This window comes from Mobula hypostoma, chromosome 6 (genome assembly GCF_963921235.1).
Source record: "Mobula hypostoma chromosome 6, sMobHyp1.1, whole genome shotgun sequence".
Taxonomy (NCBI): Eukaryota; Metazoa; Chordata; class Chondrichthyes; order Myliobatiformes; family Myliobatidae; genus Mobula; species Mobula hypostoma.
The window spans coordinates 106,632,738-106,653,775 of record NC_086102.1 but is presented as its reverse complement, the minus strand read 5'-3'; the positions used below and the strand labels follow the sequence as shown (position 1 = coordinate 106,653,775).

General features: G+C 43.7%; 1 protein-coding gene across 5 annotated transcripts in view; it reads right to left on the bottom strand.

The window, feature by feature from the left end:
• dnajb2 (DnaJ heat shock protein family (Hsp40) member B2) overlaps positions 1–21,038 on the bottom strand; it is a 98,163-nt gene that overhangs the window by 75,919 nt on the left and 1,206 nt on the right. For 4 of the 5 annotated variants that reach the window (XR_010018383.1, XM_063051382.1, XM_063051381.1 and 1 more), the window contains exon 2: positions 2,447–2,536. Coding sequence is in view for 4 of the 5 variants with exons in the window: in XM_063051382.1 (XP_062907452.1) it covers positions 2,447–2,511 (65 nt within the window). In the remaining variant the exon portion in view is untranslated. The remainder of the gene's footprint in view (positions 1–2,446; positions 2,537–21,038) is intronic. The other variant, XM_063051380.1, reaches the window with a different exon arrangement.

The window sequence follows — 21,038 nt, the reverse complement described above, 5'->3', positions numbered from 1 at the left end:
GCCTTTCAATATTTGAAAGATTTCAGTGGGATTCCTCATTCTTCTAAACTCCAGCGAGTGCAGGCCCAGAGCTATCAAACGTTCCTCATGTTAACCCTTTCATTGTCAGGATCATTTTCATAAACCTCCTTGGACCCTCTCCATTGCCAGAATATCCTTTCTTAGATACGGGGCCCCAAAACTGCTCAGGATACTCCAAATCTACTGCAACACTGAAAACACAGGAAAACAGCTTCCGACATCAAGGACCTCCACCAGCCTGGTCCTGCTCTCTTCGCGCTGCTACCACCAGATACAGGAACAGTTATTGCTCCCCAACCATCAGGCTTTTGAACTAAAGGGGATAAGTTCACTCACCCCAACACTGAAATATTCCCACATACTCACTTTATAGGACTCCATCTAATATTTGATATTTATTGCTTCTTTATTTATCATTATTATTTTGTTTTTAATTTTTTTTTGTATTTGTGCAGTTTGTTGTATTTGACTGTTCTGTGGGGGCAGTCTTTCATTGATTCTATTATTTTCCTTTGTACTTACTGTAAATGCCCACAAGAAAATGAGTCTCTGGGTTATGTATGGTGACATACATGTACTTTGACAATAACTTTACTTCGAACTTTCAATTTTCAAATGCGGTCTGACCAATGCCCTATAAAGCCTCAGCATCTGGTGCAGTCCCATTGGAATGTGCAGAGTGGATGGCGTTAATGCTTCCTGAACTGGGGTGTCCAGAACCACATCCTCAAAATAAGAGGTTGGTCATTCAGGACAGAGCTAGGGAGATATTTTATCATTTTTGAGGTTGATGAATCTGTGCAATTGTCTACCCAAGAGCTCCATGGGAACTTGGTCACTGAGTATAGATTCAGAAAGTTCAAGTTGCACTTGTGTGCTGGGCCCAGGGAAGATCCTCTGAAATGATAACACATGAATTTAAAGTTGCTGACCTCCCCTCTGCCTCTGATCCCTCAATGAGGACTGGCTCATGGACCTCTAGTTTCCTCCTCCTATAGTCAATAATCAACTCCTTGGTCTCGCGGACATTGAGTGAGAGGTTGTTGTTCCGGCAGCACTCAGCCAGATTTTCAATCCCTCTCCTGTCTGTTAATTCATCGCCACTTTTGATTCGGCCAATGAGGGTTGTGTCATCAGCAAACTTAAATATGGAATTGGAGCAGTGCCTAGCCTCATAGTCACAAGTATAAACTGAGCCAAACACAAAGTTAAGCACACAGCACAGAACAGTATGCCATCTGCCTTATGATTTATTTTGTGAATGGTCAATGTAACAGGGAGTGGAGACAATACCCATTCACTCAAATCAACGTCTTGCAACACAAGATCTACTTGAATCAAAGTGGAACATGCTAAGAAGGAACAAACATCTTCTGACTGGTTTACAATGTAACTTTGCTCTATTGGAGAGTCCTCACTTCATGTTTAAGTCCAGTGTGGACTCAGCAATGGAGACTGATCACTATGATCCAACAAACACCTACATTAGCAATGGATCATCTGACCACCAGGAAAGTGTGGTAAATAGAGCAAGGGCCAATTGTTAACCTAAAATAGATCAATACTGGGAATACAGATCTATAATTCATGAAAGTGGTCTCACAGGTAGAATGGGTCATAAAATGAGCCTTTGGCACATTGTTCTTCATAAATCAAAGTATTTGAGTACAAAAGGTGGGATGTTATGTTAAAGTTGTATAAGACATTGGTGAGGTCTAATGTGGAGTATTGTGTGCAGTTTCAGTCACCAACCTACAGAAAAGATGTAAATAAGATTGAAAGAGTACAGAGAAAATTTACAAGGACGTTGCAGGACTCAAGGACCTGAGTTATAGATTGAACATGTTAGGACTTTATTCCCTGGAGTGCAGGAGATTGAGGGAAGATTTGATAGAGGTATACAAAATTATGAGGGTTGTAGACAGGGTAAATACAAGCAGGCATTTTACACTGAGGTTGGGTGAGACTAGTACTACAGGTCGTGTATTAAGGATGAAAGGCAAAATATTTCAGGGAAATCTGAGGGGCAATTTCTTCACTCGGAGGGTGGTAAGAGTGTGGAATGAGCTGCTGGTGGAAGTGTGGATGGGGACTTATTTGCAACTTTTAAGAGAAGTTCAGATAACTATTGTCCAGGTGCTGGTCAATGGGACTAGGCAGAATAATAGTTCTGTATGGACTTGATGGGCCAAAGTAAGTGTTTCTGTGCTGCAGTGTTCTATGACTCTTATAATATAGATTGTTATGTGAAAAAATTGTGTATATGCAGTGAGGTAACAGATGATTCCAAGTGATGGCAGAACAGGTTAAAAGCCTCCCAGTGCATCAGCAGAAACACACTGTTATCACATGCATTTCAGGAACATCTGCACTGCCAGATATGATCAGTACAACATCTGAGGAGGGAGATAATGCTCACACTTACGCTTTCTTGATGTCTTCTTGAGAGGAATTGCGAGAGATTCCCAAAGTATTATAGTAATCCACCATTTCCTCCTCTACAGCTGTCTCGCTGCTGAGAAATAAAAGCAACACATCAGATCAACGGAACCAGAATCAGGTTTTTTATCACTGACATGAAATTTGATGTTCTGCAGCAGCAGTCGCTTACAATACATAAAATAGACTGTAAATTAGAATAAGAAATAGAAATATATATATATGTTAAATAAGTAGTGCAAAAACAGCGAAAAAATAGGGGAAGTTCAAAGTAAATTTATTATCAAAGTACATTCACATCACCAAAAACAACCCCACAATTTATTTTCTTGTGGGCATTCACAGTAAATACAAAGAAAAAAATAAATCTATAAATGAATGATAAATATCTATAATAGGAAATGAAAAGTCCTTGAAAGTGAGTCCATAGGTTGTGGGAACAGTTCAGTGTTGGGGCGAGTGAAGTTATCTCCTTCCTATATGTGCTCCTGGGTTTACAGTTCTTTCAGAAATCTGATGGCGGGGGAAGAAGCCGTTCCAAAAAAGTTCATTTATTATCAAAGTATGTATGATAATAAATAAATACAACTCTGAGATTCTTCTTCTCCTCCAGATAGCCAGCCATGAAACAGAGAAAACCAAACCAAATTAAATCAAGTTTAATTATCATTCAAATCATACATGGATACAGTCAAATGAGACAGCCTTCAACTGGGGCCAAGGTGCAGAACATACATCCAAAATAGCGAGAGAAAAAAAACACTCTGTTACACAAGAAAATACATGTACAGGGTTTTCAAAGAGAAACAGCAAACTCACCCCCCAACACAAAAAAAAATGGCAACATGATCATCAGCCACCCTCCCCCGGACAAAATTATCAGCCCCCAAATCCCCTTCCCTCGCTCAAACAAGATCATTCCCCAAACCCCTTCCCCCACACAAGAAAACTAACAAAAGTGCAACAAGAATATTGACCTCCAAACCCTCCTCTCCCCCCACACACAAAAGCAATGAGAAAGAATGGGAAACACTACACTATATAAAAAACACAAGACTGAAAAAGTCCATAGCCATAGTCCAGATTCATAAACACAGAACCTTGGTAACATCATTGAAAGAGACATGGCTCCAGTACAGAGGTCTACCCTCCAGCACAGCAATGGGCCACATAGGTTCCTTTAGCAGCAGAGGGACCAAATTGAACACTTGTTCACCTTCCACAATCGCCTCAATGCTTCAATCTTTCTCATTGTTATAATTGGTGAAATGGAGTTAATCTGTAGCACACGTCCTGTCTCGAAGTTTCTTCACCTCAAGGACTCAGGCTCAGAGCCAAGAATCTTCTCGGAGACAGCAAAATGCTGAGTGTGTTGAGTGTGGGTTTCCAGGCTTCTGGACCCCCTCCATGATGGTAGAAATAAGAGGGCGTGTCCTGGGTAGTGCAGGTCCTGAATGACAGATGCCACATTTTTGAGGCATTGTGTTTTGATGTCCTCAATGGCGAAGAGGGCAGTCTACAACCCTCTGTGACTTTTTTCGATCCTGTGCAGTGACACCTCCACATCAGGCTGAGATGCAACTAGTTAACAATGCTCCCCATTGGATATCTATAGAAATTTGCTCAAGTCTTTGGTGATACACCAAATCTCCTCAAACGCCTAATGAATTGTAACTGCTGCATGCCTTATTCATAATTGCATTAATATGTTGGGCCCAGGTTTGATCTTCAGATATGTTGACACCCAGGAACTCATAACAATTCAATCTTCATTCTGATTCTCAAACCCCTCTATTGTCTCATTTCATTCCCATCTCCTCCAGTGCCAAACTCATTCTCCTGTTCCAAGCTTAACAAAGATGCAGCAGATAGGATGGAGGAAAACTGTTCTCATTTAGACATTGCCCCCAGATTCAACAATACAGACACAACGTACAGGAAAAGCCATTTTTATGCAGGGTGATTATGATCTGGATCTCTCAGACCATGGGGATTGTCGAATCAGGCCAGATTCATGTTATTGCACAGGACAGAAACAGGTCCTTAGCCAGCTCATGCTTGCCGACCAAGCTGCAATAACTCAACTTGGTCCATTTGCTTTTGTTTAGCCTATAAACTGATTGGGGTTCAATTCCCAATTGACCGCGGTCTGTAAGGAATTCACACGTTCTCCAGCATGGGTTACACACGTGACCAGAAAGGTTTCCTCACACATTCCAATGATGTACAGGTCAGGGTTAGTAAGCTATGGGTATTCTATGGCGCTACAAGCATGGCAACTCTTGTAGGCTGTCCCCAGCACAATGCAAACTATGACAAACCACGATTTCACTATATGCTTCCATGTGCATGTGACAAATAAAGCTGATCTTTTCTTTAAACCTTTCCTATCCACATGCCTGTCTAAATGTCTTTCAAATATTGTCATTGTAATTCCTCTAGTGCCATAAACCAACCAAAAAACTTGTTGCTCAGGTCTCCTTTAAATTTTTCCCTCTTTTCCTTTAATTCCATGCCTCCTAGCTTTAAATTCGCCAATCTGGGGAAAAGACTACGACCCTATCTATGAGCAACACACACACACACACAGAATGCTGGAGGAGCTCGGCAGGTCAGGCAGCATTTACAGAGGGGAATAAACAGTTGACGTTTCAAGCTGAGACCCTTCATCAGGACTGAAAAGGGGGGGAAGATGTCAAAATAAGCAGGTGGGGTGAGGAGGAGGAATATTAGCTGACAGGTGAGACCAGGTGAGGAGGGACTGTAGTTAAAAGCTGGGAGGTATTAGGTGGAAAAGCTAAAGAGTTGATGATGAAGGGTCTCAACCCAAAACATTGAGTGTATTCCCTTCCATAGGTGCTGCTTGACTTGCTGAATTTTCCAGCATGGTGAATGGAGGTGAGCGAGAAGGTGAACGGGCAGGTGTAGCATTTCTGTCACTTGCAGCGATACGTGCCAAGAGGAAGATTAGTGGGGAGGGACAAATGGACAACAGAATCAAGGGCCCTGATAATATCCTTGTTAATCTTTTCTGTGCCCTTTCCAGCATAATGACGTTCTTCCTATAGCTGGTGGCCAACACTGCACGCAATAGTCCAAGAGAAGTCTCACCAATGTATTATACGGTTGTAACATGATGCCCGAACGCCTGTATTTGTTGTCCTAACCAATGAAAGCAAGAACACCCTGATCAACAATAAGTTAGGTCACCTGGCTTTCTTCTGTGTTGCAATGATTTGAAATTACAAAGAAGGCGTGCCAGCAGCTATAATTCTTTAGAGTTTAAGGGGATTTGGATAGTCAAAGACTAGCGCATTTCTACAGCTGTACCATGGAGAGCATTCTGACTGGTTACATTACCATTTGCTACAGAGATGTCAATGAATAGAAACCATAGAAAAACTACAGCACAGAAACAGGCCTTTTGGCCCTTCTTGGCTGTGCCCAATCATTTTCTACCTAGTCCCACTGACCTGCACACGGACCAAATCCCTCCATACACCTCCCATCCATGTATCTGTCCAATTTATTCTTAAATGTTAAAAAAGAACCCGCATTTACCACCTTGTCTGGCAGCTCATTCCACACTCTCACCACTCTCTGTGTGAAGCCCCCCCCTAATGTTCCCTTTAAACTTTTCCCCCTTCACCTTAACCCATGTCCTCTGGTTTTTTTCTCCCCTTGCCTCAGTGGAAAAAGCCTGCTTGCATTCACTCTATCTATACTCATCATAATTTTATATACCTCCATCAAATCTCCCCTCATTCTTCTATGCTCCAGGGAATAAAGTCCTAACCTATTCAACCTTTCTCTGTAACTGAGTTTTTCAAGTCCCGGCAACATCCTTGTAAACCTTCTCTGCACTCTTTCAACCTTATTAATATCCTTCCTGTAACTTGGTGACCAAAACCGAACACAATACTCCAGATTCGGCCTCACCAATGCCTTAAACAACTTCATCATAACATTCCAGCTCTTATACTCAACACTTTGATTAATAAAGGCCAATGTACCAAAAGCGCTCTTTACGACCCTATCTACCTGTGACACCATTTTTAGGGAATTTTGTATCTGTATTCCCAGATCCCTCTGTTCTACTGCACTCAGTGCCTTACCATTAACCCTGTATGTTCTATCTTGGTTTGTCCTTCCAAAGTGCAATACCTCACACTTATCTGTATTAAACTCCATCTGCCATTTTTCAGCCCATTTTTCCAGCTGGTCCAAATCCCTCTGCAAGCTTTGAAAACCTTCCTCACTGTCCATTACACCTCCAATCTTTGTATCATCAGCAAACTTGCTGATCCAGTTTACCACATTATCATCCAGATCATTGATATAGATGACAAATAACAATGGACCCAGCACTGATCCTTGTGGCATACCACTAGTCACAGGCCTCCACTCTGAGAAGCAATTCTCTACCACCACTCTCTGGCTTCTTCCATCGAGCCAATGTCTACTCCAATTTACCACCTTAGAATGGGTAAAAGCTACAGTGGGTTGTAAACTCAGTCAACTCCATCATGAGCATCTTCAAAAGGCAATGCCTCAAGAAAGCACCACCCATCATGAAGGACCCTCACCATCCAGGTCGTGCCCTTGTTTGGTGTGAGCCCCCAAACCCTACAGATTTTCTACATGGGTACAATGAAGAGCATCCTGACTGGCTGCATCACTGCCTGGTAAGGGAACTGTATTTCACTCATTCACAGGACCCTGCAGAGAGTGGTGCGGACAGCCCAGCGCATCTGTAGGTGTGTGTGAACTTACCACTATTCAGGACATTTAAAAAGACAGGTCTGTAAAAAAGGCTCGAAGGATCATGGGGACCTGAGCCACCCCAGCCACAAACTGTTCCAGCTGCTGCCATTCGGGAAACGGTACCACAGCATAAAAGCCAAGACCAACAGGCTCCAGGACAGCTTCTTCCACCAGGCCATCAGACTAATTAATTCATGTCGACACAACTGTATTTCTATGTTATATTATTGTACATACCATTTTTAATAAATCACCATACATTGCACATTTAGACAACGTAGCGTAAACATTTTTACTCACGTATATGAAAGATGTAGATAATAAAGTCAATTCAGTTCAGTTCTTCTCATTATTACCATCATGGAGGAGGTACAGGACCCTGAAGATGAGCACTCAATGTCTTAGGAACAGCTTTTTCCCCTCCACCATCAGATTTCTGAATGGCTCATGACCCCATAAACCTCACTATTCTGCTCTCTTTGTACTATTGTTAATATAATCTTAGTGTAATTTACAGTAAATTTTATGTAATGCACTGTGCAGTTGCCACAAAACATACGTCAGTGATCATAAACCAGATTCAGATTCTAATGATCTCCTGTGTTACACCAATGCACAATGGTGACCTTGGCTTCACCTGCCTGGTTCTATGTTCTTTAATACCCTCGCAAAACCCTTCCCCCTACATTGCTTCCAAAAATGTGCCTCTTTGAGAAAACGTGTTGAGATGCCTACCTCACCATGACACTTTCCAGTGGAGACGTAGGAGCAGAATTAGACCATTTGGTCTATCAAGTCTTCTCTGCCATTCCACCATGGCTGATTTATTATCCCTCTCAACCCCATTCTCCTGCCTTCTCACTGTAACCTCTGACACCCTTACTAATCAAGAACCCATCAACCTTCAGTAAAATACATCCAACGACTTGATAAAGCTTGCTGCAGTTGCTTTTATATCAGAAATTTGAAAGAGCTCAACTCAAATTCCAGGACACCCAGAGAGCAGTTTGTGACTGCAGCCCTCTGCAAGTCTCCTCAGGAATTCAAAAAGTCCAAGTAAAGTTTATTGTCAAAGTACATATATATTACCATATACTACCTTGAGATTCATTTTCTTTCAGGCATTTACAGGAAAATAAAGAAATACAATTTAAGAAAATCTATACATAAACAAAGATTGATAAAAACACACAATGTGCAAAAAAGACAAAATTCTGCAAATACAAAAAATAATAATACTGAGAGCATGAGCTGTAGAGTTCCTGAATGTGAGTCTGGAGGTCACAGAATCAGTTGAGAGTTGTGGTGAGTGAAGTTATCATACAGGAACATGATGGCTGCAAGATAATAACTGCTCCTGAAACTGGTGGTGTGGGACCCAAGGGAAGTGTAATGAACCCCAAGCTATGTGCCAGTGTCTCCTCGGGACAACTAGCAAGTAGAGAACACAGCTTGGGCTCCTTTCCCTCTGGGATACATCGCAAAATAGGCAAAATGCCCACAGAGAAAGCTCGGACATTCCTCCATCAGACATAATTGCATTCCTATAGCATCCTGTGTGACCACAAGGCATCCCAAGGAACTTTTCTCTCAATTAAATACAATAGCCAATTGCAATTCAAATAAAATATAGAAAATTACAGTACAGCACAGGCCCTTCCACCCACAATGTTGTACTGACCTTTCAACCTACTGTAAGATTAATCACCCTTCCCTCCCACATAACCTTTCATTTTTCTCTCATCCATATACCCGAGTCTCTTAAATATCTCCACTATATCTGCCTCTACTGTCACTCTACTGCCACCCACCCACCCACCACTCTGTAAAACAAAACTTTGTCATTCCTCCCATACTTTCCTCCAATCACCTTAGAGTTGTGTCCCCCAGGGTTAGCCATTTCACCCTGGGAAAAAGACTCTGGCTATCCACTTGATCTATGTTTCATCATCTTGTATAGCTCTATCAAGTCACCTTTCAGCTTCCTTATTTCCAAAGAGAAAAGCCCTTGCTCACTCAACCTATCCTCATAAGAAGGGATGTTAATGATCAGAGGGACCTTCAGGTTCAATTTCATAGCACTCTGTAACTGTAGTACAACACAGGTAGATAGGGTGTTGATGAAGGTCTATGGTTGGGGTACCTGCTGCTAATAATATGATTTACAATTAGTTTAGTGATAGCAAACTGTTCACAGCCTTGAAAGTGTGGCCTCAACGACAGAGTATCAGTGATCCATTCACTGTCAGAGGTGATATTGGGGTAATCTCGAGAGTGCTCCAACAGAGTAATGCTCAGAACTGAAAGATAGTGGCATTTTGTGTGTGAATTACTTGAGTGGGGAGTGAATTCTCTCACGATATATGTGAACTACAGCAAACTATAAGGTCAGCACAAAAGGTTATTGTCTCCAGTCTACCATCACTGCAAGTAATGTACTGTCCAGTGCAAAAAAAGTGAGCAAGGAAAATCATTGCAGAAGCCAGCCACTGCAAACTGCCTTTTCCAAAAGCTCCCTTCTGGAAAGCATTATAGGGCTATTAAAACAGCAACTTCACCCTATCTTAGAAATTTCTTTCCCCAGGCAGTTAATCTGATCAACCATTCCAGCTACACCCACCCTCATCATTGCAATGCACTGGAAATACTTTAAGCCATTTTTATGCAACACACATCAAAGTTGCTGGTGAACGCAGCAGGCCAGGCAGCATCTCTAGGAAGAGATACAGTCGACGTTTCAGGCCGAGACCCTTCGTCAGGACTAACTGAAAGAAGAGCTAGTGAGAGGTTTGAAAGAGGGAGGGGGAGGGGGAAGATCCAAAATGATAGGAGAAGACAGGAGGGGGAGGGATGGAGCCCAGAGCTGGCCAGTTGATTGGCAAAGGGAATATGAGAGGATCATGGGACAGGAGGCCAGGGAGAAAGAAAAGGGGGAGGGGGGGAAACCAGAGGATGGGCAAGGGGTATAGTGAGAGGGACAGAGGTGGGGTGCGTCCGGTGCTCCCGATGTGGCCTTCTATATATTAGCGAGACCCGACGCAGACTGGGAGATCATTTCGCTGAACACCTACGCTCTGTCCGCCAGAGAAAGCAGGATCTCCCAGTGGCCACACATTTTAATTCCACGTCCCATTCCCATTCTGATATGTCTGTCTACGGCCTCCTCTACTGTAAAGTTGAAGCCACACTCAGGTTGGAGGAACAACACCTTATATTCCATCTGGGTAGCCTCCAACCTGATGGCATGAACATTTACTTCTCAAACTTCCGCTAATGCCCCACCTCTCCCTTGTACCCCATCCGTTATTTATTTATATACACACATTCTTTCTCTCACTCTCCTTTTTCTCCCTCTGTCCCTCTCACTATACCCCTTGCCCATCCTCTGGGTCACCTCCCCCCCCCTTTTCTTTCTCCCTGGGCCTCCTGTCCCATGATCCTCTCATATCCCTTTTGCCAATCACCTGTCCAGCTCTTGGCTCCATCCCTCCCCCTCCTGTCTTCTCCTATCATTTTGGATCTCCCCCTCCCCCTCCCACTTTCAAATCTCTTACTAGCTCTTCCTTCAGTTAGTCCTGACGAAGGGTCTCAGCCTGAAACGTCGACTGTACCTCTTCCTAGAGATGCTGCCTGGCCTGCTGCGTTCACCAGCAACTTTGATGTGTGTTGCTTGAATTTCCAGCATCTGCAGAATTCCTCGTGTTTGCATTTTTAAAGCCATTTTTGTTATTTACTTTGCAAATACATGCTAGTATTGATATATTTATGCACATTTTATTTCCTATCTGTACTTTAGCCTCTAACCTTACTTTTCTGTGATTGTTTATGATTACTGAATGCGTTGTTTATTGTTGCATGTTGCACCAATACACTACAGCAAATTCCGATTACATGGAAATGCATTTGGCAAATAAGGTGATCCTCATCACTTTTCCACAGTTGGTACTGTGACAGCAGATTTAGTGATTTCGAACAATGAACAACAACAGAGTTTAGAACAATAATTGCTGAACTCACCAGTAACACTCACATTCTAGTAAATACATTTTTAAAACTCGCTTATGGCTGTTTATGCATAAAAGTCCTACATGTTATTTTATTATTTTTAAACGTTAAATCAGTGGAATCCTGAGCTGCTATTTTCAGGCATTGAGGATCAAGTGTGTGGTAACCAGCCTATTTATGGCCACAGCCCTGTCACGCTGATCATCGTCACATTGCCCATCAACTCCGGGCACAGCATAGTTGCTTGTCCAGAAACCTAGCCACTCTGTGACTCAGCACTCTACCAAATCAGCTGAGAGGAGGTTTGGAGAAAGTTTATCAGACTAGTACCTGGAATCCATAGTTTGCCTGAGAGGGAAAGATTAGACAGACCACTGGAGTTAGGTAAAATCGAGAGAGGATTTAACACATTAGTGATTCCGCAGATGCTGGAAATCTTGAGCAACACACACAAAATGCTAGAGGAACTCAATAGGTCAGGCAGCATCTATGGAGAGGAATAAACAGTCATTGTTTCAGCCCAAGATCCTTCATCAGGACGGGAAAGGAAGGGGGAAGATGCCAGAATAAAAAGGCAGGGGGACAACATCATCTTTTGTAATTAGTCCAAGCTCTCTTCCTCAAAAGATTAGTGAAGGAAAGTCTTTGAATATTTTTAGGGGGAAGGTAATAGAGTTTCATAAATGGTGGGGCAGAGTTATGAGGCCAAATGATGCCTCAATGTTTCAATCTCCTTCGTTGCTTTAATCAGCGAAATGGTGTCAAACCTCGGCTTGCGCCCTGTACCACAGCCTGCCTACGAAGTTCCCGCACACTGCCTCTGCCTCCCGGAATCCTCTCGGAGACTGCAGAGTGCTAGAACACCCAAACAATCTCCAAACAGCAATTCACAGGCTCCAACAGTTCCAGAATCACATTCAAGATAAGTGAAATATATAGTTTCATGAACTATCCAGAAGATATTGACCAAAGGAGTGTTGTATGCAGACATTATCTTGACCAGAAGTGTTCTAGGGAATAAAGTTGAAATCTGTTTCATCTTTCTTAACTCAGGTGCTCCAGTCCTGGCAACATCCTTGTAAACTTTCTCCGTACTCTTTCAATATTATTTACATCTTTCCTGTAGATCGATGACCAAAACTGCACACAATACTCCAAATTAGTCCTCACCCAACATCTTATACAACTTCAACATAACGTCCCATCTCCTGTACTCAGTACTATGATCTCTGAAGGCCAATGTGCCTAAAGCTTTCTTTACGACTCTATCTACCCGTGATATCACTTTCAATGAATTATGGGCCTGAATCCCAGATCCCTTTGTTCTACCACAGTCCTCAAGTGTCCTATCGTTCACTGTATAAGACCTACCCCTGGTTGGTCCTACAGAAGTGCAACACCTCAGACTTGTCTGCATTAAATTCCATCTGTTATTTTAGCCCATTTTTCCAGCTGGTCCAAATCCCACTGCAAGATTTGATAGTCTTCCTCACTGTGCACTACACCCCAAAGTTTGGTGTCATCTGCAAATCTGCTGATCTAGTTCACCACATTGTAAAGTATATCAATGATCTGGATGAGAAACAACAACAGACCCAGCACCAATCCCTGTGGCACTCCACTAGTCACAGGCCTCCAGTTAGAGAAGCAACCATCTGCGATCACTCTCGGGCTTCTCCCACAAAGCCAATTCTAATCCTGTTAACTACCTCATCTTGAAGACCAAGTGAATGAACCTTCCTGACCAACCTCTCATGCGGTAGCTTGTCAAATGCCTTGTGGAAGTCCATGTAGCCAACATCTACTGCCTCGCCCTCATCAACTTTCATGGTGACTTCCTTGAAAAACTCTAAGATTGGTTAGACATGACTTACCACACATAAAGCCATGCTGATTATCCCTAATCAGTCCACACCTATCCAAATACTCATATTTAGTCCTTTAGAATACCTTCCAATAACTTTCCCACTACTGATGTCAGGCTCACAAGCCTGTAATTTCCAGGTTTATTCATTGAGCCTTTCTTAAACAGTGAAACAACATTAGCTATCCTCCAGTCCTCTGGTACCACACCAGTTGTTAACGATGATTTAAATATCTCTGCTAGGGCCCCTGCTGTTTTTGCACTTGCCTCCCACATGGAGGGAGATAGGATTTGTCCACCCTAATTGGCCTAAAGACGAAAAACACCTCCTCCTCTGTAATCAATATAAGATCCATGACCTCGCTGCTTCTTTGCCTCACTTCTATAGACTGTGTCATCTCCCACATACATACAGATGCAAATAACCGATTTAAGGTCTCCCCCATTGATTTGGCTCCATGTATAGATAACCACTCTGATGTTCCAGAGAGCCAATTTTAGACCACAAGATATAGGAGAAGAATTAGGCCATTCGGCCCATCAAGTCTTCCCTGCCATTTCATCATGGCTGATCCATTTCCCTCTCAGGCATATACATACTTTGTACGGTTGGTCAGAAAGAACTACATTCTATATATCAGTGAATTCAAAAGAATCAAGGACAGTGGAAGCAGACAGTCTAATTGTCTTTGTTCTTGCCGTGAGTTTGGGGGTAGAGGCTGCCATCTGGTGAACAGACTATTCCCCATTTTGTGAGCTTGACATGCTTGACTTGATCAATGTTTTAAAGATACAATGATACTCCAGGTAATCTTACTGGAGATCATTTCCAAATAAGAAGTTATTTGTGAGATGTTCAATGGTTGGATACAACATGCAGGTTTGTGATTATTGAGGTTAGTGCCTGCCTGGAGTGATTTGAGTTCATTGCTGATTGAGAACAAGCAGCCATAAATTATTGACGGTCACTTGATGGGAAAAGGGCAATAAATGGATGCTGGCTTGGAGCAGAGCCAATAACAAGGTGTTAAAGGTCAGACACATGACCTGTGGCCAATGACACTGGAATGCGATATTTGAATTGATAAAGAATGGATATAAAAGTGGATGCTTCATGTGTGCTGGCAGCAGTAACTTCGAAGAATAACAATCGCAGATAAAAGCATGAGCAACCCTGCGTGAAACATGTGGTGAGTGAACCGGGACTACGAGTAATGCCTGGCCAGCATAGACTCCTTTGCCCGGATAATACCTCTGCTATTTTTTGATTATTCAGGAGACTCAGGCACACCTAGTGGGTGTGCACACGAGGTATTTAGTGTATGAATTCACGTACTTGTTGGCTTAAACAATAAAGGTACTTGTCCGTAAATACAGATCTCTCTGTGCCTCACTGATTATTGTTATAAGAGGTAATTCATACAACAGTACTTTCAAAAGTTCATTTTGAAGGCCTCCCACTTACCATGTACATCTTTGCCAGAAAACAACCTGTCCCAATCCACACTTACCAGATCCTTTCTGATACCATTAAAATTGACCTTTCTCCAATTTAGAATCTCAACTGAGGACCAAACCTTATCGTTTTCTACAATTATCTTGAAACTAATGGCATTATGATCACTAGATGCAAATTGTTCTCCTACACAAATTTCTGTCACCTGCCCTGTCTTATTGGCCAACAGGAGATCAAATATTGCACACTCTCTCACAGGGACTTCTACATACTGATTAAGGAAACTTTCCTGAACACATTTGACAAACTCTGTCCCATCTAGTCCCTTGTCCATTCGTCCCTCCCCACTAATCTCCCTTCCAAGTATTTACCTCTGCTAACGGCACAAGTGCTACACGACCATTAATCCACCTCCACCCTCACCTCACCTCTATTTAGGGCCTCAAACATTCCTTCCAGGTGAGGCAACACTTCACCTGCAAATCTGATGGTGTCGTCTATTGCGTCCGGTGCTCCTGATGTAACCTCCTCTACGTTGGTGAGACCTGATGTAAATTGGGAGACGGCTTTGTTGAGTACCCTGGACCATCTGCCACAAGTGGGCCTTCCCGGTGGGCAAGCATTTTAATTCCGATTTCCACTGCGATATATCAGTCCACGGCCTTCTAGTGCCAAGATGAGCCTACCTTCATGGTGGAGAAGCAACACCTTACATTCTGTCCAGGTATCCTCCAACCTGATGGCATGAATATTGATTTCTCCTTCCAGAAAACAAATTCCACCCCCACTCTATCTTTTTATTTCTTCTCACCTAGCTGTTACTTCCCCCAGGGTCCCCTCCTCCTTCCCTTTCTCCTCTCCTATCAGATTCTTTCTTCTCTCACCCCTGACCTTTCCCACCCACCTGGTTTCTCCTATCACCTTCCAGCTATCTTCTTTCCTCTCTCAACCCCACCTTTTTATTCTGTCATCTGCCCCCTTCCATCTCAGTCCTGAAGAAGGGTGTCAACCTGAAATATTGACCATCTATTCATTTCCATAGATGCTGCCTGACCTGCTGAGTTCCTTCAGCATTTTGTTTGTGTTTCTTCCCATCTAATCCTTTTATAGAAGGGCAGTCCTAGTATTATATAATGCACCAGACTTCTGCTGCAAAACTACAAACTTCACACCATGCACCAGAGGTGTTACCCCACCCTGGACACCCCATAAATATATATTTATGTATTTAATAATTACACTCTGGACATTTTATCAGGCACACCTGTACACCTGCCCATTAATGAAAATATCTAATCAGCCAATCATGTAGCACCAAGCAATGCATTAAAGCATGCAGATATGGTTGAGGTTCAGTTGTTGTTCAGACCAAACATCAGAATGGAGAAGAAATGTGATCTAAGTGACTGTGACTGTGGAATGATTGTTGGTGCCAGAATGGGTGGATCAAGTATCCCAGAATCTGCTGATTTCCTGGGATTTTTAAGAACAACAATCTCCCGAGTGTTCAGAGAATGATGCGAGAAACAAGAAGTATCCAGTAACTGGCAGTTCTGTGGACAAAAGCGCCTGGTTAATGAGAGACATCAGGGGAGAATGGCCAGACTGGTTCAAACTGACAGGAAGGTGACAGCAACTCAAGTAACCACACATTACAACAGTGATGTGCAGAAGAGCATCTCTGAACACACAACACATCGAAACTTGAAGTGGATGGGCTACAGGAGCAGAAGATCATGAACATAAACACAAAATAATCTGCAGATGCTGGGGTCAAAGCAATGCTCACAACACGCTGGAGGAACTCAGCAGGTCGGGCACATCCGTAGAAAAGATCATGAACATACTCAGTGGCCACTTTATTAGGTAGAGGAGGTACCTAAAACAAGTGACCACTGAGTGTATTTCAGTGATGATAAAACTGATTCTAAGAGCCTTATTTAAGACCATTATGGCCACAAGATATAGGAGCAGAATTAGGCCATTTGGCCCATGAAGTCTGCTCCATTATTTCATCATAGCTGCTCCATTTCCTTCTCAGATTCAACCTCCTGCCTTCTTCCTGTATTCCTTCGTGCCCTGACTAATCAAGAATCTATCAACACACACAAAATGCTGGAGGAACTCAGCAGGCCGGGCAGCATCTATGGAAAAAAAGCACAGTCGACATTTCAGACCAAAATCCTTCAGCAGAACTGGAGAAAAAGTGCTGTTGAATAGATTTGAAAGGTGGGGGAGGGGACAGAGAAACACCAGGCAATGGGTGAAACTTGGAGGGGTGGGGGATGAAGCAAGAAGCTAGGAAGTTGATTGGTAAAAGGGACAGAAGGCCATGGAAGAATGAAAAAAGGGAGGGGGTGGAGGAGCACCAGAGGGAGGTGATAGGCAGGCAGGAGAGAGGGAAAAGGGGCTGGCAAATGGTGAAATGGGGGGGAGGCATTACTGGAAGTTTGACAAATTGATGTTCATGCCATCAGGTTGGAAGCTAACCAAACAGAATATAAGGTGATGTTCCTCCAACCTAAGTGTGGCCTTATCACGACAGTGGAAGTGGCCATGGACGGACATAAATCATGAATGGGAATGGGAAGTGGAATTAAAATGGGCAGCCACTAGGAGATCCCGCTTGTTCTGGCAGACAGAACATAGATGCTCAGCAAAGCAGTCTCCCAATCTATGTCGGGTCTTACTGATATACAGGAGGGGCAGGTGTAGCAATTGTTCTGCTTGCAAAGATAAGTGCCAGAAGAAGATCTGTGGGGAAGGACAAATAGACAAGGGAGTCGTGTAGGGAGCGAGCCTCACAGAAAGCAGAAAGGTGGGGGGGGTGGGGGGGAGGGAAAGATGTGTTTGGTGGTTGAATCCAGTTGGAGGTGACGTAAGTTTCAGAGAATTATGTGCTGGACGCAGAGGCAGGTGGGGTGGTAGGTGACGACAAGAGGAACCCTATCCCTGGTAGGGTGGCGGGGGGGTGGGTTAAGAGCAGACATGCATGAAATGGAAGAGATGCAGTTGAGGGCAGCATTGATGGTGGAGGAAGGGAAGCCCCTTTCTTTGAAAAAGGAGGACATCTCCTTTGTTCTAGAATGAAAATCCTCATCCTGAGAGCAGATGGGGCAGAGACAGAGGAATTGAGAGAAGGTGATAGTGTTTTTACAAGTAACAGGGTGGGACGAGGTATAGTCCATCGGTTTATAATAGACATTGGTGGATAAGCTGTCTCCGGAAATCGAGACAGTGAGATCGAGAAAGGGAAGTGTCGGAAATGGACCAGGTGAATTTGAGGGCTGGGTGGAAGATGGAGGCAAAGTAAATGAAATCGATGAGTTCACCACGGGTGCATTAAGCAGCACCAATGTAGTCATCAATGTAGCGTAGGAAAAGTGCGGGACGGTTACTAATGTAGGCTTGGAACATAGACAGTTCCACATAGCCAACACAATGGCAGGCATAGCTAGGACCCATGCAAGTACCCTTTTGTTTGAAGGAAGTGGGAGGAGCCAGAGAAGAAATTATTTAGAGTAAGGACAAGCTCTGTTAGGTGGAGAGTGGTGGTGGAGGGGAACTGGTTGGGACTGTGTCCAGAAAGAAACGAACAGCTTTGAGGCCTTCCTGGGGATGGAGATGTATATGGACTGGACATCCATAGTACAAATAAGATGTTGGGGGCCAGGGAACCTGAAATCCTTGAAAAGACCAAGAGCATGTGAGGTGTTATGGATGTAGGTAAGAAGGGACTGAACTGGGGTGATAAAATAGAGTCAAGGTATGCAGGTACGAATTCAGTGGGGCAGGAACAAGCTGAAACAATGGGCCTACCTGGACAAGCAGTTTTGTGAATTTTGGGTAGGAGGTAGAAAAGGGAAGTGCAGGAACCATGAGGTTGGTGGCAGTGAATGGGAGATCCCCAGAGTTCATAAGGTTGGTGATGATGTGGGAGACAACGGACTGGTGTTCCTTCATGGGGTCCTGTTCGAGGGATAAGAAAGAGGTGTCTGAGAGTTGGCGCTGGGTCTCAGCAGGGTAGAGGACAGTTCGCCAGACTACCGCAGTACCTACCTTATCAGAGGGTTTGATGGTGAGGTTAGGATTAGTGCGGAGGGAGTGGAGAGCCGAGCGTTCGGAAGGAGTGAGGTTGGAATAGGAGAAAGGAGTGTTAATGTCTAGACGGTTAATGTCCTGTTGGCAGTTGGTAATGAAAAAGTCCAGAGCAGGGAGAAGACCAGGGCGGGGGGGCTCCAGGAAGAGGAGGAGGGTTGAAGATGGGAGAAGGGGTCATCAGTGTGGGGTGGGGAGAACTTGCCAAAGAAATAGGCTCGGAAACAGAGGCGGCAAGAATCTATCAACCTCTGCCTTAAAGAGGACCTGCTTTTAGCTTCCTACCTAGCTACCTAATCTCTCTCTTCAGGACCTCTTCTTCTTTCCTGACGTCATCGGTGCCAATATGTACCAATGTTCACCTTCCCCGTTTAGAATGTCTTGGACACAATCCAAAATATCCCTAACATCACTGACCCTGGCACCTGAGAGGCAATGTACCATCCAGTCGCCTCTATCCTGCCCACAGAATCTTGTCTCTACTGTTCCAACTATGGAATCGCCTATCAGACCTGCCATCCTCTTCACCTCTTTTCTCTTCTGAGCCACAGGGCCCGAGACCCAGTCGCTGTGGCTCCGCCAGAAGGCCGTCCTCCTCAACAGTATCCAAAGTGGTATACTTATTACTGAGGGGAATGGCCACAGGGGTACTCTGCACTGGCTACTCCCTTCCCTTTCTTCTCCTGTCAGTCACCCAGTTACATGCCTCTTGCATGTAAGTGACTACCTCCCTGTAGCTCCTATCTATCACTTCCTCAATCTCTGTATAAGCCGAAGGTCACTGAGCTGCAGCTCCAGTTCCTTAACAAGCTCTCCGAGGAGGAGCGGCTCAGTGCATCTGGTGCAGATGTGGTTATCCGAGAGGCCAGAGGTCTCCCAGAATTCCCACACAGAACAAAACACAACCCCTGGAGCTAGTCTCACTGAACTAACTATGCCCTAACAGACACAAGAAATGGAGATTAAAGAATAAGAAGAAACTTACCAGATACTTACTTCGCCTCAGCTTGATGAGCCAAAGTCACTTCATCGTTGGCACACTCACACAATGGCCGCTCCACTTGTCCCTGCCTTAATTTTATTAGTCATTTCTAATGAATCCTGTTCACTGACTGGGTGCAGACAACTCCAAAAACAGCTGTGAATCACTACCTTTTTTAATCTTTAGCTATGTATGCAACTGAAATCACCACTTCTTGTGTTTCCACTCACTGATGGGACGCAGTCCAACTTTAAGAAACTTTTTGATAGGTACATGGAGGGGTGCAGTTAATTAGGACCAGCTGGGTGGGCTCTGTAGTTGGGCTGAAGGACCTGTATCCGTGCTGTATTGCTCTGACTCCAGGCCTCAGTCTAAACCAGTAGCAAGTACCCAACCATACACCTTCTTCACCATATTGTCCCACAGTTATAGGAAACTCTGGACTTGAACCCCAAGGTCCCTCCAATCAACAATGTTTCTTAACCCTATAATACCTACAGTTCTATAATGAACATGGTACACATTTCTATCTGATTCTTTGCTGCATAATATTTTGAATATGCACATAAGTGGATATAATTTTTATACGTTTTAGAGTCATCATTTTAGTTTTACTTTATTCAGAAATACAGCCCTTCTGTCCATGTCATTTAATTACACCCATGTGATCAATTAACCTGCTAAACCACCTTTGGAAGAGTCATTAGGACAGACTGTAAAACGTACCTTGATTTATCATTTTCACATGTTTAGATGTGCAGCAAAAAGCTTTTTGTATGCTGCACTGATCATTAGTGCATTGACACAGTACAAGGTAAAACAACAGAATACAGAATAAAGTATTACAGTCACCGAGAGAGTGCAGTGCTGGTAGACATTAAGGTACAAGGCAAAACAAACAAAATGCTGGAGGAACTCTGCAGGTGAGGCTGCTTACTTGGAGAGGAATAACCATATTGGGCCAAGACCCAATTCCCTCCTTTTCAGCCCTTTACTATTTCCACCTATCATTCCTAGCTTCATTCCCTCTCCTCCAACCGCCTAGCATCACCTTCTAAACTGACACTCATTCCCCTCCCCCACCTTATTCCAGCTTCTACCCACTTCCTGTCCAGTTCTGATGAAGGATCTCAACCCAAAGCAGCGACTGTTTATTCCCCTCCATAGATGCTGCCTGATCTGCTGAATTCCTCCAGCATTTGTGTGAGTTGCTCTGGATTTCCAGCATCTGCAGAATTGCTTGTTTTTATAAGCTGCAAGGCCATGACAAGGTAGATTGTGAGGCCAGGAGTCCACATTATCATACTAGGCCACCAGTTAGTGGTCTTTAAAACAGCAGGGCAGAAGGTGCCCATATAACTGAGTATAAAGCTTAAATGATGACAATACACTGTGAGGTCCAAAAGCAA